This window comes from Dipodomys spectabilis, unplaced genomic scaffold (assembly GCF_019054845.1).
Source record: "Dipodomys spectabilis isolate Male_0828 unplaced genomic scaffold, ASM1905484v1 ptg000188l, whole genome shotgun sequence".
Taxonomy (NCBI): domain Eukaryota; kingdom Metazoa; phylum Chordata; class Mammalia; order Rodentia; family Heteromyidae; genus Dipodomys; species Dipodomys spectabilis.
In genome coordinates, this window is record NW_024870865.1 from 5,094,045 (window position 1) to 5,121,443 (window position 27,399).

General features: G+C 54.7%; 1 protein-coding gene across 1 annotated transcript; it reads right to left on the minus strand.

Moving 5' to 3' along the window:
• On the minus strand, positions 1–27,157 carry Lrrc38 (leucine rich repeat containing 38). Its single transcript, XM_042695783.1, has 2 exons — positions 26,533–27,157; positions 1–254 (listed from the first exon to the last, which is right to left on the minus strand). Exons 1-2 carry the CDS (start codon positions 27,155–27,157, stop codon positions 1–3), a joined length of 879 nt encoding a protein of 292 aa, XP_042551717.1.
• Positions 27,158–27,399: the final 242 nt, after the last annotated feature.

Below are 27,399 nucleotides of genomic sequence, written 5' to 3' on the forward strand. Positions count from 1 at the left end.
TCAGTCTTCCTCATCCTCATCTTCATCCTCTGTGTCCTTGTTTGGGGTGCATCTCTGGAAACACTGCACCACGGTGGCCAGGAAGAAGCTGGAGATGATGGCAGCGATGGAGACGGCCACCCCGGAGAAAATAATGATAAACAGGTCCGTGAGGGACAGGCTGAACTTGCACTCGCTGAAGCTGGCCTCAGACAGCTCGCGCAGAGCCACCCTCCGGTTCTCTGTGGGCAGGGAGCACTGGATGGCATCCAGGCCTGCAGAGAGGCCAGTGGAAGGGGGGAGAGAGAGAGAGAGAGAGAGAGAGAGAGAGAGTTAGCCTATAGCCCATCACTTCCCAGAAGTACCCAAAGCTGGGCTGACCAAGCCAGCCTGGCAGGTGCATCTTGGTTTGGAGATGCCTGGGGTGGCCGTGGAAGGCACCATACTGGGTCTGGAGTCAGGACCTCTGCGCACTTCAATCCAGACCAAGGCAACAGCAGTCTATGGAGACAGGGAAGGCGGTGGCAGATGCCATGGGTGGCAGAGCGCCACCTCATGGAAGGAATCTCCTCTGCAGGCCACTCTCCAGTCTGCTGTGCCCTCCTCTTCCCTGTCCTTAAGGTGGAACAGAAACCAAGATTTGCACAGCCAGGTTGGTGGTAACCCTGAAAGGGTTTCTCTTGGCAGCTGGTACTCAGAATCCTGGCCCAATCACCTAAAGATGCTGTTCAATGCAGGTTTCCAGGCTCACCCCTGCAGACCCGGGTGCAGGAATCTGCCATGAGTTTAGTAGCCGGGTGATTGTCCTGCTGGTCCAGAGGCCCAGTTAGAGAAGCACTGGTTTTTCTTTTTCTTCATTGATACGAAGGTGTATTGTGAAAGGAATCCTTCCTTCCTTCCTTCCTTTTTATTTCCTCCCTGCTCTTCCCTTCTTTTCTTTCCCTTCTCTTTATTTGTGCTTGGCCTCGGGCTTAGACTCAAGGTCTGGCACATTTGTGGGAGGGGGAGAGGAAGACAGTACTGAGGCTTTAAGTCAGGGCCTGGGCACTGGCCTTAGCTATTTGGCTCAAAGCTGGTGCTCTACAACGTGAGTTTTTCAGTAATTAATTGGAGAGAAGAGTCTTACAGACTTTCCTGCTGAGGCTGGCTTTGAACTGAGGTCCTCAGCCTCCCAAGCAGTTAGGATTACAGGCACGAGGCACCAGCACCTTGCCTTTCAGTGCTCAGTTCCTCCGAGAATTGACCTCAGCTCATTTTCTGTATTATCTGATTTGCTCATTCCTTGCTAAATTATCAGCCAGTTACCCAACAAAAAGCAGCCCTGCCAATTGCCTGGGCTCTCCTCTCACGTCCTTTCTTCTCCAGCTCAGGAGACAAGGAAGATTGACTTGCCTCCTTCCTTCTATCCTAGACCATCCCTTCAGCATCCACAGCCAACCTGCTGCTGCTTTCCTCCCCCTGGGAGCTGTTGCCTAGCAACCAGACTGGGCACTCTCCTCTGCCACCATCAGAACCTGTGTTAGAGACCTATGGAATTAATGTGGGCTGAGGCTCTATATCTTCCTCTTGTTTATATGCAACCAGAGTTTTAATTTTGTTATAAATATTATATATATAATGACTATATATGTGATATACATATATATATATAGAGAGAGAGAGAGAGAGAGAGAGAGAGAGTGTCAGAGTCAGTTCTGGGGCTTGAACTCAGGGCTTGGGCTCTGTCTCTGAGCCTCTTTGTGCTCAAGACTAGCACTCTACCACTTGAGCCACAGCACCGCTTCTGGTTTTTAATTGGCTAATTAGAGATAAGAGTCTCACGGGGACTTTCCTGCCCAGGCCAGCTTTGAACTGCAATCCTCAGATTTCAGCCTCCTGAGTAGCTAGGATTACAAGCGTGAGCCACTTTTGCCAGGCCTGTTATAACTATTAACATCTATTAATTGTGAAATTCAGTGGGATTCACTGAACTATATCCATAATGAATATACTGATATATATATATATATATATATATAATATACGCTGACACTGATATATTTCCATCATGAATATACAGTTACCCACTATATATATATATATATATATATATCCTGATCCTGTCCCTTCCCTCTACTTCCTTCCTCTTGAGCACAGGGCTCCTTCTTTTTTGTTGTTTGTGGCACTGGAAAGTGAACTTCGGGCCTCATGCTTACTACACAAGCAATGTATCTACCACTTGAGCCAGGCCAAAGTCCTCAGCCACAGTTTGTGTGTGTGCGTGTGCATGTGTGCGTGTGTTTGTGTGTGTGTGTTAGGAGTAAGGCTTGAACTCAGGATATCAAGATCTCCATTGGCTTTTTCTGCTCAAAGCTAGTGCTCTACCCATTGAGTTACAGCTCTATTTCTGGATTGTTGCTGGTTAATTAAAAATCAGAGTCTCATAAACTTTTCTGTCTTCAAGATCCTCATAGCTCACTCTTCTTGGTAGCTAGGATTATGAGCTTCAGCCACCAGTGCCCCTCTAACCACTGTTTTTGACTGTTTATTTTTCTTTTTTAAAAAAAGGCCAAAATATAGGCTGGAGGCATGGCTCAAGTATAGAGTACCAGGCAAACAAGCAAGTTGAGCAGGTAGGTCCTGGATTCAAGTAAGATACTGATAAAAGGGAGGGAAATAGATACATGACTCAGTTGGCAGAGTACCAGTCAATCCGTGAAAATGGCAAGTACCACGTTTGAGTGCCAGTCTTAGACGAAGGAAGGAAGAGGAGAGGAGAGGAGAGATACACAGAGACAGAGAGACACAGTGACAGAGAAAGAGACCAAGAGAGACAGAGACAGAGGCAGAGAGGTCAAACTTCTGTCTACTTCTGAGCATTTTTTTTTGTCTGTGGTGGGGCTTGAACTCAGCACCTGGACACTGTGCCTGGGCTTTTCTGCTCGAGGCTAGTGTTCTAACACTTTGAACCACAGTTCCGCTTCCAGTTTTCTGGTGGTTAATTGGAGGTAAGTCTCACAGATTTTCTTGCCGAGGCTGGCTTTGAACCACGATCCTTAGATCTCAGCCTCCTGAGTAGCTAGGATTACAGGTGTGAGCCACTGGCTCTTTTGAGCATTTTTAACACATGTGATGACTGAGGGGTGTGGTTCAAGTGGTAGAGTATCTGCCTAGCAAGTGCAAGGCCCTGAGTTCACTCCTGTCTACTGCAAAAGCCAAGACATATAAATGCAAATACCTAAACACATTCGACTCACACTGGAGTGCTTTAAAAGGACAATCATGTGAGGGTTTCCTGAAATGAAACCGTGGAAGCTGGGTGAAAGAAAAAAGGAATTTTTAAAAGTGGGGGAAGCCATTGATCCGTCTTCTTTTGACAGCCTGCCCCGGCCAAAGATGGTCTGAAAACAAGAAGAACAAAAACACACAAAAACAAATGCTATCAGGGCAGCAGGTTGCATGCAGCTCTTCAGCTGAGCACTGCCTAGCGATTTTGGTCCTCCACAACAATCACGATACAACACAAGCCCCACAGTGCTTGTGGTTGGAATCCAATCTGCAATGCTCTTTGTGCCTGCAGATTAGTTCTGGCATCTTTACAAAGCTGGGATCTTAGGAAATGTCACCTGGCCTTTCAACATAGGTGGAGGAAGCGGGGATGGGGATGGGGGGGGGGGGGGTTCTGGGTGCAGTCATCGTTAACACCCTGGCTGGCTTTCTGCAGCTCACAAAGGGCAGAGAACGAAGACAAAGTGGACCAAGAAGGTCAGCCAGGCAGAAGGCCTGGCAGGAGGCGGGGAGGGCGCTCTGCCTGGTTCACTTCAGGAGATGGGGGTGGGACATTCTTGCAGATATTTGTCAAGGTTGCCGAGGTAGGAGGACAAAGCCCCCTGGGGGTTGAACATGGAGAAAGAGTGGAATTGTCACGGACGGTTATGTGTAGGAATGTGTAGTAAAACAAGATTGTCTCAGCCTTGCAACACCGCGGGATTCTGGGACCTCCACATTGTGTGGGGGTTTCTCCCGGCTGCAAACAGACGGGCGGTTCCACAGGGGACGGCAGCGCGGTGTCCTCTCACCCAATGACACTGGGACGCCATCTACCTGGAGGGGACAGGTGGGCCTGGGTCCCCCACTTCAGATGCTCCTTGTGAACTGCAGGTTGTTTCTGTCTGCTGGGCTGTGAATGGGGTTTCTGTAACCTCGGATTTCATTCATTTGCTGAGTGGTTCCCACGACATAGGCGTTGCCAGCCAGCTAGCAAGCCAACACCACACACACACACACACACACACACACACACACACACACGCACGCACACACACACACACACACACACACACACTTGCTGAGACTTGGAGGACTTTAGGCATTGTATGGTGGGTAACAGAGACCAAAAGCTAAAAAAACAAATCCGTGTCTCCCCAAATTCATGTTGAAGTGCATGTGCTTCCCGTTACTACCACCAAATACAAATACCCTGGACGATCACCTGATAGAGGACAGGTCTGCTTTGGTCCCTAGTTTGGAAGATCTCTGTCCATGGTTGATTTGACCCCAGTGCCTTGGGCCTGTGGCCAGGAGGCAACGCTTCATGGCGGCAGCATGCGGTACAGAAACTGCTCCTGTCACCCATCAGGAGCACAGAGAAAGAGGAAGTGGGCCGGGGTCCCCTTCGAGGGCCAGTATCTCCCTACGACCTGGCACAGGCCCACCATCTCCCGGGAGAAGCCTTTATCCTACAGGCCTTCGGGGTGCTCAAGAGCCGAACGATAAGCTGATCTGGTGGCTCACACCTGTCATCCCAGAGATTCAGGAGGCTGAGACCTGAGGATCAAGGTTTGAAGCCAGCTCAGGCAGAGAAGTCCATGAGACTCTTTTCTACAATTAGCCACCGAAAAGCCAGAAGTAGAGTTGGGACGCAAGTGGTAGAGCGTTAGCTTGGAGCAAAAACGCCCTGGGACAATGCCTAGATCCTGAGTTCAGGCTTCAGGACCAGAACAAAACAAAAGAAGGGCCTTTCACAGGAGAGGTCTGGGAGGCCAGGTATGATGCACAGGCCTGTGATCCCGGCACTTTGGAAACTAAGGCAGGAGGGTGGCCACCAGTTGGAGACCAGCCCAGGCTACATGGTGACATCTGCCTCAAAATCAAAAGAGAGGGGGGAGGGGGAGGGAGGGGAGGGGGAGGAGGCTATCTCCAGGGAAAGCCGTTGAGCAAGGGTGGGGGCTGGAAGGCGCGTAGGGCAGTGGTGGGGGTCCCTACATGGCACTGTGTGCCCTCCTTCCCTCACCCATCTCCCCAGCCATTGTCACATTGTACCCCTCAAACCTACACTAGTATCAGTCAACCGAAAAATAGTCATCCGCGCCACAAGTTAACCCCAGAGGACGAGAGACAAAAGCTTCTCACGTTGCCCGGGGTGGATCTGGACTCCGTCCTCAGGGCTCTCCGTGTGTCACCCAGGTTCAGTCCCAGCCCAACCCCATCAGGAGGCACCTCCACTGGTCCTCTCCTTAAAGCTGAGGCATGGGGAGGGCAAGGGACCTGCCCAAGGCCAACTCTCCTAGCACGACACCATCCCCTCTACCACCCTCAGCCCCTGCCCCAGGACCTTTGCACACACAGTTCCTCCTGCTCAGCAGCCAGACCCTCTCCTCCAGCATCATTCTCCATCGCCACCTCGATCGATTTTGTCAGTTTCCCAAGGTACACCATGCAGGAATTTACTTTCTGCTTCCCCGCTCATCCCCGCTCAAATGCTACGCGTACAAGATGACACTTTGTTGTTGTTGTGTCATTCTTCCCTGCTTTGTTCCATTACACAAAACTTGCAAACACTTTTTTTTGCCAGTCCTGGGGCTTGAACTCAGGGCCTGGGCACTGTCGCTGAGCTTCTTTTGCTCAACGCTAGTACTCTATCACTTGAGCCACAGTACCACTTCCAGCTTTTTCTGGCTATGTGTGGTACTGAGGAATTGAACCCAGGGCTTCATGCATGCTAGGCACTCTACCACTAAGCCACCTTCCCAGCTCCCCAAAACACTATTTTTTAAATTTTTTCTGTGTGTGTGCGCATGTGTGTGTGTGTGTGTGTGTGTGTGTGTGTGTGTGTGTGTGTGTGTGTGTGCTGGTCCTGGGGCTTGAACTCAGGGCCTGGCTACTATCCCTGGGCTTTTTTGCTCAAAGCTATTCCTCTACCACTTTGAGCCACAGCTGCACTTCCAGCTTTTTGGATGATTCACTTTCTGGACTGGGCTGGCTTTGAACCATGATCCTCAGATCTCAGCCTCCTGAGTAGCTAGGATGACAGGCGTGAGCCACCGGCGCCCATCTGCAAATACTGTTTGGATCTAAAACAATACCTGGATTTGGCTTCGATGAGTGGCCACAAAGAGCTTCCCAAACGATGCATCTCAGCAACAGACAGAAGTCCCCACCACCCAGGGTGCGTGCGGACCCATGGCCCTCCCTGGAAGGACAGAGCCGTTGGTACCCAATTGGTCAGCAGATAGCGCCTACCTCAGGCCATCTCCCATGGGAGGGGGCGGGGGTGGGGGGGGGACCCTGCCTTTGAAAACAGGAGGAGCACCCACAAATCAGCCTTAGCAGACAGCCACGCCAGGAAGCTTTGCTTGCTTAGCTTGTTCACTCAAACCTAGCACTCTATCACTTGAACCACACATCTACTTCCCATGCATTTCTCTCTAGACTCTCAGACTTCTTTCTTTCCTTTTGGTTGCAACCAGGATTCAAATTTGGGTCCCTGATGTGTTTGCTCATGGTTAGCCATGCCTCCAACCCCAGACTCTCAGATCCGCCTTGCTTGTTTTGTTCTGGTCTGGTCTGATTTGTTTTGACACAGGGTCTCTATTCAAGATCTCCCTGGGGCTGGGAAAGTGGCTTAGCAGTAGAGTGCTTGTCTAGCATGCCTGAAGCCCTGGGTTCGAGTCTTCAGTAGCACATAAACAGAAAAAGCCGGAAGTGGTGCTGTGGCTCAGGTGGTAGAGTGCTAGCCTTGAGCTTAGAGAGGCTGAAGGACAGTGCCCAGGACCTGAGGTCAAGCCCCAGGACCAGCCCCCCACCCCAAGAAAAAGAACCTTCCTGCCTCAGCCTCCCGAGGTCTGGGATTAAAGGTGTGCACCACCACACCCAGCTGTCTTGTTCCTTTAAGTCTGCTTCTTCTGGTCACGTCCTTGGGATGAATGGATTCTCTGTCTGTTAGCAGAGCTGGCCCTGCTCATGTATGCTTAAGTCTCACTGATGGAATATGCAGAACAGAGTTCAATGGTGAGCGGGACCCCCATGCAGACCACCTAACCCTGGGGCACAGCAGCATCCTGGGAGGAAGTAAGGGTGACTTTGGGATCCTGGGCCAACACCCCCATGGGCAGCCAAGTAGCTTCCTACCTTTGACCCCATGATGGGTCTTTCTCTGTCTCCCAAATGAGCAAGCTCCATCTGGTCCTGGTTGCTTTGGAATGGGGCCCGGGGCACACTCAAGAGAAACAGAGCCGGGCACTCTGTTCACACCTGTAATCCTGCCTCAGATCTGAGGATCCTGGTTCGAAGCCAGCCCAGGCAGAAAAGTCCATGAGATTCTCATCTCCAATTAAGCACAAGAAAAAGAGCCGGGTGCCAGAGGCTTACGCCTGTAATCCTAGCTACTCAGGAGGCTGAGATCTGAGGATCACAGTTCAAAGCCAGCCAGGCAGGAAAGTCCGTGAGACTCTTATTTCCAATAAAACACTAGAAAACCAGAAGTGGCGCCGTGGCTCAAGCAATAGAGCGCTCGCCTTGAGCTGAAGAGCTGAGGGACAGCGCCCAGGCCCAGAGTTCAAGCCCAACAACCCCTCCCATCCCACACACACAGCTGGAAATGGAGCTATGGCTCACATGGGAGAGAGTTAGCCTTGAACAGAAAAGCCCAAGTACAGTGCCCAGACCCTGGGTTCGAGCCACAGGACTGGCACGAGAAAAAGAGACAGACAGACAGACAGACACATACACACACAGAGTCGGGGGCGGGGAGGGTGGCTTGGGGCTGCCTGTCACCCCCTAGCAGGCCCCTCTCCTTGATGGATGACTTTCCCCACAGCTGACACCTGAGTGGAGCGGGCAAAGCGCTGCCATCCTAGAAATAGACGGTGACACAGCAGATGGTGGACTGAGATTAATCTCTTGCGCCCAGCCCGGCCCTCCGCCAGGAAACAGGCCGCCGCCAGGGCCCGTCCAGGCCTTTCCCCTCAGCTGGCCCCGGGGCCTGCCCAGCTCCCCCAGCCAAGGCCCTCGTAAGCACTTTTGTGCTTAAAGGTACAATTTGGGTTTCCTAATTGTGTTTATAGGCGCAGCCTGCGTGCACACCGCGACACCAGAAATAAACAAGAGAGGAAGGGAACGAAAGTAGCCCTTCGCTCACAGCAAACACACCGGTTTGTCCTCTTCAAAATGCTTTCCTGTGTCTATCTGTGTGCACACGAATCTGCCGAGGACCTTTCCTTCCATTCTAGTGTGACCATCAAATACCACCTTTTGCACCAGGTGCCAGTGGCTCACGCCTGTAATCCTAGGTACTCAGGAAGCTAAGATCTGAGCATCAAGGTTCACAGCCAGCCTGGGAAGTCCAGGAGACTCTTTTTTTTTTTTTTTTTGTCAGTCGTGGGGCTTGAACTCTGGGTCTGGGCGCTGTCCCTCAGCTCTTCAGCTCAAGGCGAGCGCTCTACCACTTGAGCTACAGCGCCACTTCCGGTTTTCTGGTGGTTTATTGGAGATAGGAGTCTCACAGTCTCTCCTGCCCGGGCTGGCTTTGAACCGTGATCCTCAGATCTCAGCCTCCTGAGTAGCTAGGATTATAGGCGTGAGCCACCAGCGCCTGGCAATGAGACTCTTTTGTTTGTTTTGGCCAATCCTGGGACTTGAACTCAGGGCCTGGGCACTGTCCTTGAGCCTCTTTGTGCTCAAGGCCAGCACTCTACCACTTGAACCACAGAGCCACTTCTTTTTCCATGTATGTAGTACTGAGGAATCTAAACCCAGGACTTCATGCATGCTAGACAAGCACTCTACCACTAAGCCACATTCCCAGCCCTGAGACTCTTATCTCCAAAACCAGACGTGGTGCTGGGGCTCAAGTGGGAGAGCACTAGCCTTGAGCAAAACGAGCTCAGGGACAGCACCCAGCAAGTGAGTTCTAGCTCCAGGATGGGCACCAACAACACAATCGAAAACAAACAAACAAGTATTGTCTTTTGTTCTGTTCTTTTTTTCCCTTCATTTCCTGAAGACAGGTCCCACACGTGGCAGACGGCTTTGGTCATCATTTCCTGTTCGCCTACTCTGTCAGCCACGCCAGAGCAAAGCATTGCTTTCTGTTGCATTTCTCCAACGGCCAGCCCCACATTGGCCTGTTGGATTTGTCCTTCCGTGACCCGCCTGCCCACTGCAGGAGCTCTGGCTCCCTCCGGCCCCCCTGCTCTACTCCAGCGTCTCTGGGGATCCCTGGGCACTGATTCCTGTGTTCTTTGTGCTGGAGCTCAAGCCTTTCTGCCATTTGCTTCCTCTTCTCTACACCGAGCCAAGACTCAGCCTGTGAAGGTGAACCCTTCCCCACCCTTCCTGCCTTTCTCCTGGGACTCCCAAAGTTAAAGGCCCAGGCAAAGGTGGGGATGGGTGGGGGGGAGCTTGGATGCTCTCAGGCAGACTTACAGCCGTGGTGGTATTTCTTCCCACATCCCAGAAGCCTCAGTCTGGAAGCTCATGGAACACATCCCCCTCTCCTTCCCTCCTCACCCTCAAGGAGGCGCTCAAGGAAGTCAGACCATTTGTCTAAAGTCTGGAATGGAACTTGACTGGCTTGCTCGGTGTTCTTTCCATGTTCTTAACTCCCCCTGAGCACCTGGAGAAGGTGCGTATGGCTGTGGCCGCTGCTGCAGCCACTTTGTGCTGCAGAGGAAGGCATGTGAGAGGCGCGTGGCTCCGGGGCAGGGGTGCCAGGGAACAAGGGCTCTCATTTCTTTTAGTGCTGACCTCTGTCCTCCATCATCACTTTCATTCCACATCGAGCGCCACAGGGGGAAGAAATTCCCAATCATCCTCCCTGTCTCCGCCGGCAGACACTTTGTCTGATTAAGTAATGCGCTGATTGCACGCAGAAGGCGTCTGAGTAGCGAGGGGTCAAGGGCTGGGGGGGGCGCTGGCTCTGCAGTGCAGGAGCCTGGGCCCAGACCCCGTCTGCATCTGCACTGCACCACCCCCCCCCCCCCCCCGTCCCAACCTCGGACACAGACCTGCAGCAAAGGGACAGATCCCAGGGCCCGGTCCCCAGCGTGGCATTGCCCAGGGGACACGAGGACTCTGAGGACCGGCACCGAGGGCTTGCCATCACCGCCGCCATCACCACCATGGCTGCTTCTACTGCAGCTACTAAGATCCCCACCACCGCCTGTGTCCAACCACCTCTTCCCGCCCTGACGCCTGTCGGAGTCCTTCCTCCTGCTCCTCCCCTTCCTTCCTCCAGTTCCCTCCACCACCTTCCCCTCTTCCCCTCCTTCTTCCTGTTTCCCTCCTTTTCATTTTGGACAGGGTCTCACCATTTAGTCCAGGCTGAACTTGACCTCATGATCCTTCCGCTTCCTTCCTCCCGAGAGCTGGGATTACAGGCAAGCTCCCCAGGGCCTGGCCTCGCGTCCATCACTGCCACCGCCCTCACCCTGTGTGAGCATCCGCCACTCGCTCCACCACTTCTCCCAGTTATAAGGCAGTTAGGTGGGACCAGCTCCATGCTCACCTCCTACACCAGCTCCACCACGCTCACCTCCTACTACACCAGCTCCAACTCCACCATGCTCACCTCCTACACCAACTCCACCACACTCACCTCCTACACCAACTCCACCACACTCACCTCCTACACCAGCTCCAACTCCACCATGCTCACCTCCTACACCAGCTCCACCAACTCCACCATGCTCACCTCCTACACCAACTCCACCACACTCACCTCCTACACCAACTCCACCACACTCACCTCCTACACCAGCTCCAACTCCACCATGCTCACCTCCTACACCAGCTCCACCAACTCCACCATGCTCACCTCCTACACCAGCTCCAGCAACTCCACCACGCTCACCTCCTACACCAGCTCCACCACGCTCACCTCCTACACCAGCTCCACCAACTCCACCATGCTCACCTCCTACACCAGCTCCAGCAACTCCACCACGCTCACCTCCTACACCAGCTCCACCACGCTCACCTCCTACACCAGCTCCACCACGCTCACCTCCTATACCAGCTCCAACTCCACCATGCTCACCTCCTACACCAGCTCCACCAACTCCACCACACTCACCTCCTACACCAACTCCACCACACTCACCTCCTACACCAACTCCACCACGCTCACCTCCTACACCAACTCCACCACACTCACCTCCTACACCAGCTCCACCAACTCCACCATGCTCACCTCCTACACCAGCTCCACCAACTCTACCACGCTCACCTCCTACACCAACTCCACCACACTCACCTCCTACACCAGTTCCACCATGCTCACCTCCTACACCAACTCCACCAACTCCACCATGCTCACCCCCTACACAGCTCCACCACACTCACCTCCTACACCAACTCCACCACGCTCACCTCCTACATCAGCTCCAACTCCACCATGCTCACCTCCTACACCAGCTCCACCAACTCCACCACGCTCACCTCCTACACCAGCTCTACCAACTCCACCACACTCACCTCCTACACCAACTCCACCAACTCCACCACGCTCACCTCCTACACCAACTCCACCACACTCACCTCCTACACCAACTCCACCAACTCCACCACGCTCACCTCCTACACCAACTCCACCACACTCACCTCCTACACCAACTCCACCAACTCCACCACGCTCACCTCCTACACCAACTCCACCACACTCACCTCCTACAACAGCTCTACCAACTCCACCATGCTCACCTCCTACACCAACTCCACCACACTCACCTCCTACACCATCTCCACCACGCTCACCTCCTACACCAACTCCACCACACTCACCTCCTACACCAGCTCCACCACACTCACCTCCTACACCAACTCCACCACACTCACCTCCTACACCAGCTCCACCAACTCCACCATGCTCACCTCCTACACCACCTCCACCACGCTCACCTCCTACACCAGCTCCACCAACTCCACCACACTCACCTCCTACACCAACTCCACCACACTCACCTCCTACACCAACTCCACCACGCTCACCTCCTACACCAACTCCACCACACTCACCTCCTACACCAACTCCACCACACTCACCTCCTACACCAGCTCCACCACGCTCACCTCCTACACCAATTCCACCACGCTCACCTCCTACACCAGCTCCACCAACTCCACCATGCTCACCTCCTACACCACCTCCACCACGCTCACCTCCTACACCAGCTCCACCAACTCCACCACACTCACCTCCACCACCAACTCCACCACGCTCACCTCCTACACCAACTCCACCACGCTCACCTCCTACACCAACTCCACCACACTCACCTCCTACACCAACTCCACCACGCTCACCTCCTACACCACCTCCACCACGCTCACCTCCTACACCAGCTCCACCAACTCCACCACACTCACCTCCACCACCAACTCCACCACGCTCACCTCCTACACCAACTCCACCACACTCACCTCCTACACCACACTCACCTCCTACACCAACTGCACCACACTCACCTCCTATACCACACTCACCTCCTACACCAACTCCACCACGCTCACCTACACCAGCTCCACCACACTCATCTCCAAACCCAAACAAACACTGGGAAGGGACCTTCCCTGCATCTATTATTGGTGACCTTGTTAGACAGAACCTTCTAGCAAGACCACTGTGAGGCAATCTAAAGTCAACCTTGACTCTAGTCCTTCCCACAGCCATCATGACACTCAGGTCCACACTGCCTCTGGAGGCCCAGACACAGCGTGGCTCCCTCCACGGGCTGCCCTTCCCATCACCAGCCAGGGCAGAGTGAAGAAGGAGATGGAATGACCCAAGAGAAGCCAGAGCAATGGAGACAGCAGTGGAGGATGGAGGGGAGGTGGAGGATGAGGGGAGGGGAGGATGGAGGTGGAGGTGGAGGATGGAGGTGGAGGATGGAGGATGGAGGTGGAGGATGGAGGATAGAGGATGGAGGATGGAGGATGGAGGATGGAGGTGGAGGATGGAGGATAGAGGATGGAGGATGGAGGTGGAGGATGGAGGATAGAGGATGGAGGATGGAGGTGGAGGATGGAGGATGGAGGATGGAGGTGGAGGATGGAGGATGGAGGTGGAGGATGGAGGATAGAGGATGGAGGATGGAGGTGGAGGATGGAGGTGGAGGATGGAGGATGGAGGATGGAGGGGAGGTGGAGGATGGAGGATGGAGGTGGAGGATGGAGGTGGAGGATGGAGGTGGAGGATGGAGGATGGAGGATGGAGGATGGAGGGGAGGTGGAGGATGGAGGATGGAGGATGGAGGATGGAGGATGGAGGTGGAGGATGGAGGGGAGGTGGAGGATGGAGGATGGAGGATGGAGGATGGAGGTGGAGGATGGAGGATGGAGGTGGAGGATGGAGGATGGAGGGGAGGTGGAGGATGGAGGATGGAGGTGGAGGATGGAGGTGGAGGATGGAGGTGGAGGATGGAGGATGGAGGTGGAGGATGGAGGGGAGGTGGAGAATGGAGGATGGAGGATGGAGGGGAGGTGGAGGATGAGGAGAGGTGGAGGATGGAGGATGGAGTTGGAGGATGAAGGATGGAGGATGAGGGGAGGTGGAGGATGGAGGATGGAGGTGGAGGATGGAGGATGAGGGGAGGTGGAGGTGGAGGATGAGGAGAGGTGGAGGATGGAGGATGGAGTTGGAGGATGGAGGATGGAGGATGAGGGGAGGTGGAGGATGGAGGATGGAGGTGGAGGATGGAGGATGAGGGGAGGTGGAGGATGGAGGATGGAGGTGGAGGATGGAGGATGAGGGGAGGTGGAGGTGGAGGACGAGGAGAGGTGGAGGATGGAGGATGGAGGTGGAGGTGGAGGATGGAGGGGAGGTGGAGTTGGAGGATGGAGGGGAGGTGGAGGTGGAGGATGGAGGATGGAGGATGGAGGGGAGGTGGAGGATGGAGGATGGAGGATGGAGGTGGAGGATGGAGGTGAGGTGGAGGATGGAGAATGGAGGATGGAGGGGAGGTGGAGGATGAGGAGAGGTGGAGGATGGAGGATGGAGTTGGAGGATGGAGGATGGAGGATGAGGGGAGGTGGAGGATGGAGGGTGGAGGTGGAGGACGAGGAGAGGTGGAGGATGGAGGGGAGGTGGAGGTGGAGGATGGAGGATGGAGGATGGAGGGGAGGTGGAGGTGGAGGATGGAGGATGGAGGATGGAGGGGAGGTGGAGGTGGAGGATGGAGGTGGAGGATGGAGGGGAGGTGGAGGTGGAGGATGGAGGGGAGGTGGAGGTGGAGGATGGAGGGGAGGTGGAGGTGGAGGATGGAGGATGGAGGATGGAGGGGAGGTGGAGGACGAGGAGCGGTGGAGGATGGAATCGGCCTCTAGAAGCTGCAGAAGGAGGAAGGGTGTGGCCACCTTGGCCTGACAGCCTGTCAGCACCTCCTGGAGGTCCAGTCTCCAGAACCATGACGGAGCAGGTTTGTGCCATTCCAGGCCCTAGGTGAGGGAAGGCCCTGGTGCCAGGCATTGCAGGTCTTCTGCGGCACGCGGTGAGCAGGTGGCCGAGCGCACCTGGGCTGCGAGTCCCCACGCTGAGACTCGGTGGCTCAGGCCTCTGCTCCGCCATGCCAGCACTGATAGACTTACAGAGGCACCCGTTCCCTGCTTGCTCTGCTCTCTAGCTCCTTGGCCCTCACGATGGACATGAACACTACATCCGTGGTGTATGGCGAGGGGAACTAAGGCACAGGAGGCAGAGCTATCTCCTCAGGCTCACACGGCCAGCTGCCATGGGAGCTGGGTTCAGCTGTGATGGATCTTGATCAAAGACCCCCTTGACCCCCAGCCCTTGCTCTGTGTCCCCCTTCCTGACCGGTGTGTAGTGCTGGGGAGTGGTACTCACCCAGAAATGAGAGGGGGTGAGGGCTAAGCACTGGTCTAGCATTTTCACTACTCTGCTCTGTGGCTTTGGGCAAGGCACATGGTCTCTGGGAACCATGGTTTCCCATCTGAGAATGGAGAAGGTCTAAGCGTTTCCAGAATCTTCTAGAATGTTCTCGCCAAGATGGTGGTGCTATTGTCATATTTATCATCGTGTCCAGAGTACCTGAAAGACAATTTTCTTTCAGCAGGTGTTTGGTCTGATCTGTTTTCTCTTCTGGACACAAGTCACCTTTGTTGGCTACCTCCAGGGCTGGGCTCTGCGGCCCCAAGGCCCAGGACTGAGTTCTGTTCTGGTTGTGAAATAGACTCACCAACCAGGTGCCAGTGGCTCACGCCTGTAATCCTAGCTACTCAGGAGGCTGAGATCTGAGGATCATGGTTCAAAGCTATCCCTGGCAGAAAAGCCCCCTCAAGACTCTTATTCCCAATTAACCACTAAAAAGCTGCAAGTGGCACTGTGGCTCAAAGTAATAAAGCACCCAGCCCTGAGTTCAAGCCCCACGACCAACAAAAAAATAAAGTAAAGCAAGGCACCAGTGGCTCACGCGTATAATCCTAGCTGATTCAGGAAGCTGAGATCTGAGGATCTCAATTCAAAGCCAGGCCAGGCAGGAAAGTCTGTGAGACACTTATCTCCAATAAACCACCAGAAAAACAGAAGTGGCACTGTGGCTCAAGTGGTAGAGGGCTTGCCTTGAACTGAAGAGATCCGGGACAGCGCCCAGGCCCAGAGTTCAAGCCCCACGACCAACAATCAATCAATCAATCAATAATAAAGTAAAAAATAAAACAGACTCGATAGCCCAAGAGAGAGGGCGCAGTGCTCAGGGAGCCTGGACACAGGATGTTCAGTGACCGGCCATGGAGCAGTGTGAGGAGAGCTACCAGTGAATGACCAGGCCCGGTGGGTGGCCCTGACAGTAAGACCACCTTGGTCTCCCTGGTGCTCCTGGGGAAGGCCACAGAAGGTCAGTGTCCAGGCCAAAGGGCAGCAGAAGGAGCTGGACATCCAAGGCGCACATTTAAAAGCCAATTCCAGTTGCTGGTGGGTGATGTGGTTGCCAGGGAGGCTCAGAAATAGCCCAGAAGCATGCACAGCTTGCATTTCTGTCTTGGCGTGGCGGACGGGGAGCTTTGACTCTTCAGGTTTGGAGAGGGGCATGGAATGGAGATGTGGCTCAGTGGTAGAGGGCCTGCTTAGACTCTACAAAGCCCTGGGTTCTATCCCCAGTTCCTGGGGGAAAGAAAGCTCAAAGTGCAGAGTGTTGTTTTCTTTTGCATTGTTGTTGTTGTCTGTATGTGTATGTTTTTGTCGGTCATGGGGCTTGAACTCTGGGCTCTGTACCTGAGCGCTTCAGCTCAAGGTGAGTGCTGTACCACTTGAGCCACAGCACCACTTCTGGTTTTCTGATGGTTAATTGGAGATAAGACTCTCACGGACGGGCTGGGAAGGTGGCTCAGTGGTAGAGCGCTTGCCTTGCATGCATGAGGCCCTGGGTTTGATTCCTCAGCACCACATAAGCAGAAAAAAAAGCTGGAAGTGGCTCTGTGGCTCAAGTGGTAGAGCACTTGACTTGAGCTGAAGAGCACAGAGACAGCGCCCAGTCCCAGAGTTCAGGCCTCATGACTGACCGAAAAAAAAAAAAAAGTCTCATGGACTTTCCTGCTGGGGCTGGCTTTGAACCACAATCCTCAGATCTCAGATCTCCTGAGTAACTAGGATTACAAGCGTGAGCCTCCGACTACTGGCTGTTGTTTTGTTTTATCTAAATCACAGAGGGCAAGCACAGGTACCAGATGCGCACCCGGGATTACAGACACCACGGACCTCAGGAACCACCCACCAAACCCCTGCCCATCCTCTGTGACCAACCGCTCCATTGTCACAGCACACTTCCCCAGCGGCCCTCCGCCCGGATCCCACACTTCCCCAAACCCCGGAGAACCTGCCTTCAGATGACGAACCTGGAGGTACAGCTGTGGTCAAGGACCCGTGTGGTGGCCTGCCCAGCCCCCTTCCCTGTGCCCCCCCATACCCACAGTGACCCAAACAGTTCCTGGTACCACTATACACGGTGTCATCCCATCCATCTCCAAACTGATAAGGTCGAGGGAAGTGCCCCTCCCAAGACCCTCTCAGGCCCCCGCCCAGACCCCTCCCAGACTAAGCCCCACTCGCCCAGCCTGGCTGTGGCTCTTAGTGGAATGCATGAGCACAGGGGAGATGGAGGCTCTTCTAAACGGAAGGAGAGACCCACCTGTCCATGGAGCGAAAGACAGGAGAGAGGGAGGACAAGGGGGGCCCGTGTTTCCTGTGAGTCCCCACTCCTCCAGTTCTCAAGTCCAGGAGTCTCTGGGGCACGGCTATAAGGACCTCCCCTAAGGCCCTCCCCACAGCTGATGCCAGAAGTGGCAGGCACCTCCCACGTACACACACACACCCTTTTCTATCAGCTGAGCAGCCCAGGTGTCCAACTCAGCAGGGGGAACAGAGATCTCCGTCCTCGGGGGCCTGGAAACGGAACCACAAGCTCCAGTGGTATCTGTAGCCTCCTTCCCCTGCTCTGGCTGAGGACAGGAGTTCCTGGTCTTGTTCCCTGTCACCCGGGAGACCTGAGGCTTGGGAAGGCCCTGGGATGTGACCAGAATCCCACAGACCTGGGGAAAGAAGTCAGAAAACCTGTACTCCCAGGGTACCTCCCTCGCTGCCCCTGCCGGTGAGCTGGACATCCCCTACTGGCCAGAGTTGGGATGGGGAATCTCTGGAAAGGACAAAAGCAGTAGCCTGCTCCGAATGGCGCTCGGGAATGTGTGTGTCCACCTGTGGGCTCACCCACTGCCCCACTGGGACCCAGGGATCCGGGCGTGTCTTGGTGTGTCCTTTATAGTGGGATGAGTCTATGGATAGGCCATGCGCTCTCTGGGAGGCACGGACGTGTGCTCACAAGTGACAGCTGACAGGAGGGAGGGCCAGGGAGGCTGAGGGAGGAGGAGTTTCCCTGGACACAGCCATCTGACCGTCTGGGGAGACGTCTCAGCCGGCGGGCTCAAGGAACTCAGTAGCCCTGGCTGGAGACTGGTACTCAGTTGTCCCAAGGACAGAAGAAGGCATAAGGACCTGGAAGAGGAAGAGTGGGGGAGGTTAGAGGGTGTGGGAGGAAGCCGGGCTTGTCCTCAAGAAGGGTGAAGTCCATCAGAGTCTTCCAGACGTGCCATGTAGGTTTGGTACTAGCCACTAGAACAAGACACGTTTTTGGGGTCCTCAAACAGGGTCCCAGACATGGCCTAGGATGACTCGCTGTGGTCCTGAGTTAGGACTGGAGCCAATATTACACAGAGCAGGCTCTCCACCCGGACTTGGGGGCCTGGGCAGGGTGCTTAGAAACCAGGGACAGACGGGGAAGCCCCATAAAGAATGGGGAGAGAGGACAAGGGGAGGATGAACCCCTGGAATGGTAACACAGGAGAGACCAGGCGTCAGAGCCCAGGATGCTCGCATGGGCTGTGATCAGGGTAGAAGACACAGCGGGCCCACAGAGCCTGGAGCAAAGAGGGCTTTACCATGACCTCCGTGACGTGGAAGAATTGATGCCCCTGGACGGCCCCCTGCCCACCTGCCAAGCACCCCAACACCTTGAGACTCTAGTGGCTACCAGATTCAGAGACGAGCCAGGCCCCAGTGGCTCACACCTGTAATACTAGCTACTCAGGAGGCTGAGATCTGAGGATCGTGATTCAAAGCCCATGCAACTCTTATCTCCAGTTAACCACCAAAAAAATCAGCCAGAAGTGGAGCTGTGGTTCAAGTGGCAGAGCACCAGACTTAAGCAAAAAGAGCTAAGAGACAGTGTGCATACCCTGAGTTTGAGCCCCAGGACCAGCACACACACACACACACACACACACACACACACACACACACACGATTCCCAAAGAACTCCTCCCTTCTTTGAGATCTGAATCGGCTGATGATGGACAGGTGACACTGTCCCCTCCAGAGAGAAGTCCAGCTGTGCCCCCAGAGGCTGGCCGTCCACTGCCCCGGGGTATCTGGCTGTGAGGTGTCCCTTTAGTTGGCCAGCACCGTGAGACAATGGTGCCGTGTTTTCAAGGAGACCCAGCATTTAGGGGCAGAGTATCAGGACTTGTTGGGGGGGAGGGCTCTAAAGTGCCCAGTGAGGCAGGGCTTGTTGAGGTCACCCAGAGTTAGTCTGCTGAAACGCGCCAGCCCGTGGCACCGGGAAACGCTGACACCACCCTGGTAAAGGTGACACCACACCGACTCACTTCTAAGAGACAATCTGCAAATTGCCTGACGGAGACGTACCGTCAAAGGCGGTGAGAGGACATGTGTCCCCAACACGATTCCCTGAGCTGCATAAACACACAAGAAATGCTCCCCGGACCCGGGGCTGACGCCACAGGAGCCATTACCTACTAAAGAGCAAGCCTTTTGGACAGCATATGGAAAGCCAGGGATGGAGTGTTGAGACCTGAACGCGGTCTACCGCCAGTTCTTAAGGCAAAAGCATAGCCAAGGGGGTTGGAGAGTTGGGGCCGGTCCTGGGGCTTGAACTCAGACCCAGGTGCTGTCACTGAGCTTTGGTGCTCAACTCTAGCACTCTGTAGCTTGAGCCACAGCTCCACTTCAGGCTTTCTGGTGACTGACTGGAGATAAGAGTCTCATGGACTTTCCTTTCTAGGCTGGCTTTGAACCATGAACCTTAGACCTCCGCCTCCTGAATAGCTAGGATTACAGCCATGAGCCACCAGCTCCTTTTATTTTCTTTAAAATTAATTGTATTTACTTATTTATTTGGTACCAAGGAATCAAACCCAGGGCCTGGTGGATGCGGGACCAGCACTCTACCACTAAGCCACGCTCCCAGACCTCCTTTTACCTTCAAATAAACTTGCTCTGTGTGCTTTCAACACTGTCCAGTCCTTTAATTTTTAATCAGTGGAGAAACAAACCCAAACCCCAGGCAGCGTCAAAACCACAGGATTTTTCCAGTGGGAACGAGCCCTCCAGTGGCCCCACCCAAGAACATCTCAAGCCTGGAGACAGCAGGTAGCCCTGACAGGTCCCCCAGGCTCCTGAGTGAGCACCACCCTGGGGGCGGGGCCCGGAGGGGCGGGGCCGCGTGGGCGGGGCCCGGAGGGGCGGGGCCCGGAGGGGCGGGGCCACGTGGGCGGGGCCCGGAGGGGCGGGGCCCACGGGGTGGATCCGAGTTCCCCCCAGAAGCTCATTCATGAGGCCAGGGCCCAGGAACCCCAGCTTCACACAGGCTCTCAGATGGCCCTCTGAGAAACACCATCCTCTGGTCCTCGTCCTGTCCCCATTTCTGTCCCCTTGCTAGGGTGCTGTAAAGGGAAGATGGATGGATGGATGGATGGACGGACAGGGTGACACTGAGAGGCTGTGAACCTCATCCTGCCATGACAACAGTGCCAACACCTCCATAGCTCAGGGAACTCCCCGCACCCTCCACACTCTCTCCCTCTCCACCCTGACTAGTCACCTGAGCTGCTTTGGAGATCTCTGGCTTCCAGAACTTCCTACTTAGAGAGAGATTATCCCTGTGAGCCACTGTCCCTGACTGCTCTCAGGGAGAACCATCAGAACCTGGGGCAGAAGGGAGGGAGCTGGAGGGCCATAGCAGGGATGCTGGGGAGTATCTGGGTATGGGCTTAGACACCCAGCAGGCGCCAGAGAACCGATGGCCATGTTCAATCCATTTCACTTCTTCGTACCTCGTTTCTTTCTTTTGGGTGGGTCGTGGGGTTTGGACTCTGGGCCTGGGCGCTGTCCCTCAGCTCTTCAGCTCAAGGTGAGCGCTCTACCACTTGAGCCACAGCGCCACTTCCAGTTTTCTGGTGGTTTATTGGAGATAGGAGTCACACGGACTTTCCTCCCCAGGCTGCCTTTGAACAGTGATCCTCAGATCTCAGCCTCCTGAGTACCTAGGATGACAGGTGTGAGCCATGGGCTTCCAGTGCCTTGTTTCTTTCTTGTTGGGCAGGGTTGATAGTGGGCACAGGTGTCTGCCAGGCAGGGCTGCTGTTAAAGGAGTCAGCTCTTGTGAGGCTCTAACATGGCTTAGGCAGTACGTTAGGGCTGCCAGATGAAATATACAACACCGGAGCTAAGTGTGGCAGTACATTCCTGTAATCCCAGAATCTGGAGACTGAGACAGGAGGATCACAAGTTCTAAGTCAGTCTGAGCTATGCAGCAAGACTTTATCTCAATAAAACAAAAAAAAAGCCAGGCACCAGTGGTTCACAGCTGTAATCCTAGCTACTCAGGAGGCTAAGATCTGAGGATTGTGGTTTAAAGCCAGCACAGTCAGGAAAGTCCATAAGACTCTTATCTCCAATAAACCACCAGAAAACCAGAAGTGAGCTGTGGCTCAAAGTGATAGAGTGCTTGCTGTGAGCAAAAAGAGCTCAGAGACAGCACCCAGGGCCCCAAGTTAAAGCCCCTTGAATGACAAAAAAATAAATAAACAAAAGATGCCCCAAATATATTAAGTTTCAGATAAATGACAAATAACATTTAATATGAGCGTATTCATAAGTATATTTTAGTATAATATTGTTACATAAATTGTATGATCATATAATTTTTTTAAGGTCCAAGACCAGAACTTGCTTTTGTTCATGAGCTAGTGCTCTACCCACTGAACCAGGCCTCCAACCCCTCATACGATGTTTTGTATGATTTACATTAGCATATTATTGACCTGAAATCCAGCACTTCTGGGGTACACTGGGGGTTATTTGCATGGTGGTTTTGTTTAGGTGTTGCTAATGGAACCTTGGGGTCCTTGTGTCCTTCAAACTCCTCTGGGGGCGGGGGGTTTGAGGGGAGAGGTGGTTTCCTTCTTCCACCTCAGGCCCTGCGAAGGAGGCAGAGAGAAGGGGACCCCAGGGCTTTCCCTGGTGGCTTGCTCTGTGGCTGTAGGTGCTGTGGCTGCAGGAGAGATTCACGGGACAGACAACTCATGTCTGCGAGCACTGGAGCTAGTCAAGGTCACAGGAGACAGCTCTGGCTCAGTCCTGCCTCTCTGGGGAGGAGGGGAAGAGGAGGCCAGGGAAGAGGGAGGAAGCTGAGGAGGAAGGAGGAGGCTGGGAAGGTAGGAGGAGGATGGGGAGCAGGGAGGAGGCCCTCTGTCCTCCTGCCCTTGATTCTTTCCTAGGGAAGAGGCAGCAAGCTCACCTAGAAAACCTCAGGCTTGCCTGGCAGTGGCTCACACCTGTCATCCTAGCTACTCAGGAGGCTGCGATCTGAGGATCGAGGTTCAAAGCCAGCCCAGGCAGGAAAGTCTATGAGACTCTTATCTCCAATCAATTACTCATAAAAGCCGGAAGTGGTGCTGCGGTTCAAGCGGTAGAGTGCTCACTTTGAGCAAAAGAAGCTCGGGGACAGCACCCAGGCCCAGAGTTCAAGCCCCAGGATCAACACTCCCCACAAAAGAAAAAATAAAGCCTCGTTCTTCTACTTGGATGGAGCCCAATTTTCTTGGGCAGGAAGTGGTGGTCAGCGTGGAGGGGTACCAGACCGCAGAGGTTCAGTGCGCCCCTCCCCCAGCCCTGCTTTTGACTCTGATCCAGGCCCAGCCTCTCACTAGCTCCTCTGGCTTTCCAGCTAGGGCAGAACAACAGGACCTCTCTGAAGGCCTAAGCGGCCTCTGTTCCAAGTCCATTACGTTCAGAAGACCCTTCCCATCCTCGCTGCCCCATCCAGTGGGCACTGGGACACTCCTGACTTACAGATGAGAAAACTGGGGAATCAAAAGGCCACTCAGGCTGGAGGGCACAGGAGTTGAGTGCTCGCTAAGTACATGCCAGGGCTCTGAGTTCAAGCCCACAATTCAGCAAGGGAGGAAAGGGGAAAGAAAACCACCCGAGTGCTGAAGCTGGGTCTTCAGCTCATGGCCCTGGGGTCTGTGAAAAGCATAGGTGGGGGAGGGGAGGGAAGGAGGCAATAGAGGACAAACAATGGGTAACAAAATTAGGAGGAGCCAGTACTAGTGTTCTACAGCGTAAGGGGACTAGAGTGTACAGATATCTATTGCATATTTAAAAAAATTAAGCTAGGCTCTAGTGGCTCACGCCTGCAATCCTAGCTACTCAGGAAGCTGAGATCTGAGGACCACGGTTTGAAGCCAGCCCAGGCAGGAAAGTCCATGAGACTTGAACTCAGGGCCTGGGCGCTGTCCCTCAGCTCTTCAGCTCAGTAGGTTAGTGCTCTACCACTTGAGCCACTGCACCACTTCCGGTTTTCTGAGTAGTTTATTGGAGATAAGAGTCTCATGAACTTTCCTGCCCGGGCTGGCTTTGAACCTCGACCCTCAGATCACAGCCTCCTGAGTAGCTAGGATTACAAGCGTGAGCCACCGGTGCCCAGCTTACCACGAGACTCTTATCTCCAATAAATCGCAAAGAAAAAAAACAAAAACAAAGCAGAGTTGTAGAGCACTAGCCTTGAGTACAAAAGATCAGTGACAGTGCCCAAGCCCTAAATTCAAGTCTTAGGACCAGTACACGGACACAGACACACACACACACACACACACAGATACACACACACACCTAGAAGAGTCAGTGTGGATGGCTCATGCCGTCCTCCTAGCTACTCAGAGGCTGAGATCTGGAGGAACTGAAGTGTGAAGTCATCTTGGACTGAGAAGTTCATGAGACTGCATCTCCAAAATAATCAGCAAAAAGCTAGGCTGGACGCATGGCTCAAGTGGTAGAGCACCAGCCGTGAGGAAGCAAGCCTGCTTTGCATAATTGAGAATCTGAAGGTTCCCAGGACAATGAAATGATACATGGTTAAGGAGATTTTAAAAGATGGTAACTACCCTCCCTATTTGATCATTACACATTGTGCCCCCAAAATATGTACAATCATTGAGTCAATTACATCAGAAAAGCTTTTTTTTTTGGGGGGGGGTCCGGTCGTGGGGCCTGAACTGTGGGCCTGGGTGCTGTCCCTCAGCTCTTCAGCTCAAGGCTAGCATTCTACCACTTGAGCCACAGCGCCACTTCTGGCTTTTTTCTTTTTGCTTATGTGGTGCTGAGGAATCGAACCCAGGACCTCAGGCATGCGAGGCAAGCGCTCTAACACTGAGCCACCTTCGCAGCCCATCAGAAAAGCTTTTAAGTATAAGCAGCATTGAAAACACAGGCAGAAGGACATTGTGTTCCACATTCCTGGGTCCCTCGTGTGGAAGTTCAAACTCAGCCAATACACTGGGAGTCACCGTCATTCCATTCTGCATTCACAGGTAGGAAACTGAGGCTCGGAGAGGTCAAGAACTTGCTTGCCCAGGATCATAATCTAAGTCAGTCTGAACTTGGGACCCAGGCCCAGCTCCCTCCCTCCCCCACCTTTGGTTTCACAGCCTCATATTGAGCACAGAGCGCACTAGTACTAAGGGCATGAACTCAGGGCTTCTTCACTCAAGGCTGACACTTTACCTCCTGACCCACAGCGCCACTTTCAACTTTTGCTAGTTAGTTGGAGACAAGAGTCTCACGACCTTTCCTGCCAGGGCTGGCTTTGAACTGAGATTCTCAGATCTCAGCTTCCTGAGTCGCTAGGATTCCTGAGTTGGTGAGCCACCAGTGCCTGGTCTGGCTCCATGTTTCCCTGGCTGAGTGAGACCAACTTCCCACCATATTTTGTCCCCAGGGCCCTAACACTGTTGCCTGCTCTGAGTGAGTCCATCTTCCCTCCTGGAAGCGGCCAGGCCATTTTCTTCCCCAGGCGATGGAGAAGATCCTGGATTTGCGTGTCTCTGCATTTCCCTCCACTTGCCATGTGTCAGAGTTCATCATCAGGAGACTACGCAGCATCGCTTCACCAAGTTCCAGTTTTCCACATGGAGAAGTTGAAGCTCTTAGATCTTAAGCCAGGACCCAGCCCCACCACCCAGCCCACCTAGGGCTCTGGGGAGTTGTCAGTACTGTTGTCAAGTACAGTTAAGATGAGAAAAATGAGGCACAGAAGCCATCGGGGACCTGTTCGAATCCCAGCCCCCTAGGATAGAAGTAAGAGCAGACTCCGAGCCTCTGACTCTCCGGTTACCGACCCACATCTGGAAGACTCTGGGACCCACGAGCGGGTGGTGGATCTTATTAGTTTATTCGTTCTGAAAGGCAGGGCTCACTGAGGACAAGCCCCTTCTCCCAGCGAGGTCTGCACAAGGCTAGTCCTTTCTTCTCGAAGGCCCAGGGGAGTCAGGTAGGACAAGAAGGACAGAGTTCAAAGCGGGGGGGGGGGGGGGGGGGGCTCTTCCCTTTGCAGGTTAGATCTTCTCAGGGACTGTTCACAAGGTGAATTCAGGCTGGGGTGAACATGCCAGCGAGGGGATCTGACCTGCTTGGGGGGGGGGGCAGGGCACGATGCCGGTGACATTGTGGAGTAGTATGGAGAACACGCAGATTCTGCGCACTGAGGAACGGATCCCTCCCCTCTCAGAAAATGGATTGAAGACATACTGGAGCTCAGGCTGCATCTTTCCATCTTCTGCGACGCTCCTTAGCTTGGGGCGAGGGAGGAGCCCAGGGCTGGCTCGAAGTGAAAGCTAAAAGCCACTCTAAGAGAAGAGCATCGCTTGGCCCTGTCCTGGTGGAGATCAGTATAGATGCTGGCGTTTGCCCGCTATACCTGAGCCTCACTTTCGCATGCTTGCTCCCGGGCCCCTTCCTAGGGCCATTGCTCCCCCTGTGCCCTGGTGTACCTGTCTGCCAACTTGGGCATCCATGTTGCCAACTGCAAGGGGGCACCGGAGAGCAAGGGAGGCGCAGGCACATCTGGGCTGAGAAGCCACTGAACTCTATAAATCACTGCTGCATGGCTGACTGTGAGCAGGCTGCCTTTATCCTGGTCAAGAACGTTCTTCACCTGTCTCTATCAGCAGAAGAGCAGGCAGGGAGCTTGAGGGGCCAGCTCAGGCTTGCAGGCTTCTGGATACCCCTAGAACCGGCTGGCTTGTGTCTGTGTCCTGGTTCTGGGACTGGGTGCCTTCCACCCATAAATGACACCCGCACCCACCTGTCCTGGGACCAAAGCCCTTCTGAGCTGAGCTACAGGTGGGCTGAGGCAGAGCCTACAGACCTCTAACTTGGGAGAATTAAGTGAGTGAAGATTGGAGAAAGGATGGCCACAGACAGGGCCAGAGAATTCTGCACGCACCGTCCAGATTCCCTTTCCCCAGCGGGGATCCGTTCACACTGAGAACCATCCGCACCCGGAGCCACTCACACCAAACAGTTGCTGGTTGAGCCTCTGGTCTCCTCTTCCAGGCTCTGTTAGACTCGGGGCCCACGGTGACCTCTCCCTGCGGGGGGGGGGGGCACCCGCCCCCATCGTGTCCTCCTGCCCCGTCCAGCCCGCCACTCACCTTTGGGCAGTTTGGAGGTGTTCTCCTGGATCCAGGAGAAGAGGTGGGCGAAGTCGCAGTCGCAGAGCCACGGGTTCCCGTCCAGGCGCAGGGCGCGCAGCGCGGGCAGCGCGTCCAGGGCGGCCACGTTGAGGCTGCGTAGATTGTTGTCGTTCAGCTCCAGCACCTGCAGCGACTCCAGGCTCTCGAAGGCCGCCTCGTGCACGCCCGCCAGGCGGTTGTTGGCCAGGCTCAGCTTGACCAGCCTCCCGGCCGAGCGGAAGGCGCCGGCGCGCAGCTGGGTCAGGTTGTTGTAGCTGAGGTCCAGGAAGGCGAGCTTGGCGGAGCCGCTGAACGTGCCGTCCTCCAGCGCGCGCAGCGAGTTGTTCCTCAGGTCCAGGTACACCAGGTCGCCGTAGAAGATGAAGAAGTCCTCCGGGATCCGCTGGATGCGGTTGCCGGCCACCAGCAGCTTGCGCACGTCCAGGGGGAAGGGATCGGGTACGCTCGGGAGCCCGCGATCGCGGCAGTCCACGGTGTGGGGGGCGCTGCAGGTGCAGCCCGCGGGGCACGCGTGTCCGGGCCGGAGCAGCAGGAGGAAGCAGCAGAGCCCGAACACCCCGGCGACGGGGGCGCGGGGGCGCATGGCCGAGCGGAACGCACGCCGATCTCCCGGCTGGCCTAGCGGGGCGGGGGGGGGCGAGGGGGGCGGGGAGGTCGTGCGCCCTGGGCGCACGGAGAGGGGACCGCGGCGGCGGCGGCGGCGACGGCGGCGGCGGAGTCCCGGGCGGGAGGAGGGAGCCGAGCGCGCCTGGGAAGGGATTCGACCGCACAGGAAATGAAGCCGCTTGGAAAATCCGGGGGCAGAGGCGGGGCGGGGTGTGGGGT

What these genes read in the sequence shown, in the direction of transcription:
- Lrrc38 (XM_042695783.1), bottom strand. Translation starts at nt 27,157, where the DNA reads ATGCGCCCCCGCGCCCCCGTCGCCGGGGTGTTCGGGCTCTGCTGCTTC. An exon ending in CACCTCCAAACTGCCCAAAG is followed by an intron (nt 255 to 26,532) that starts GTGAGTGGCGGG and finishes GCCTCTCTGCAG; the next exon opens with GCCTGGATGCCATCCAGTGC.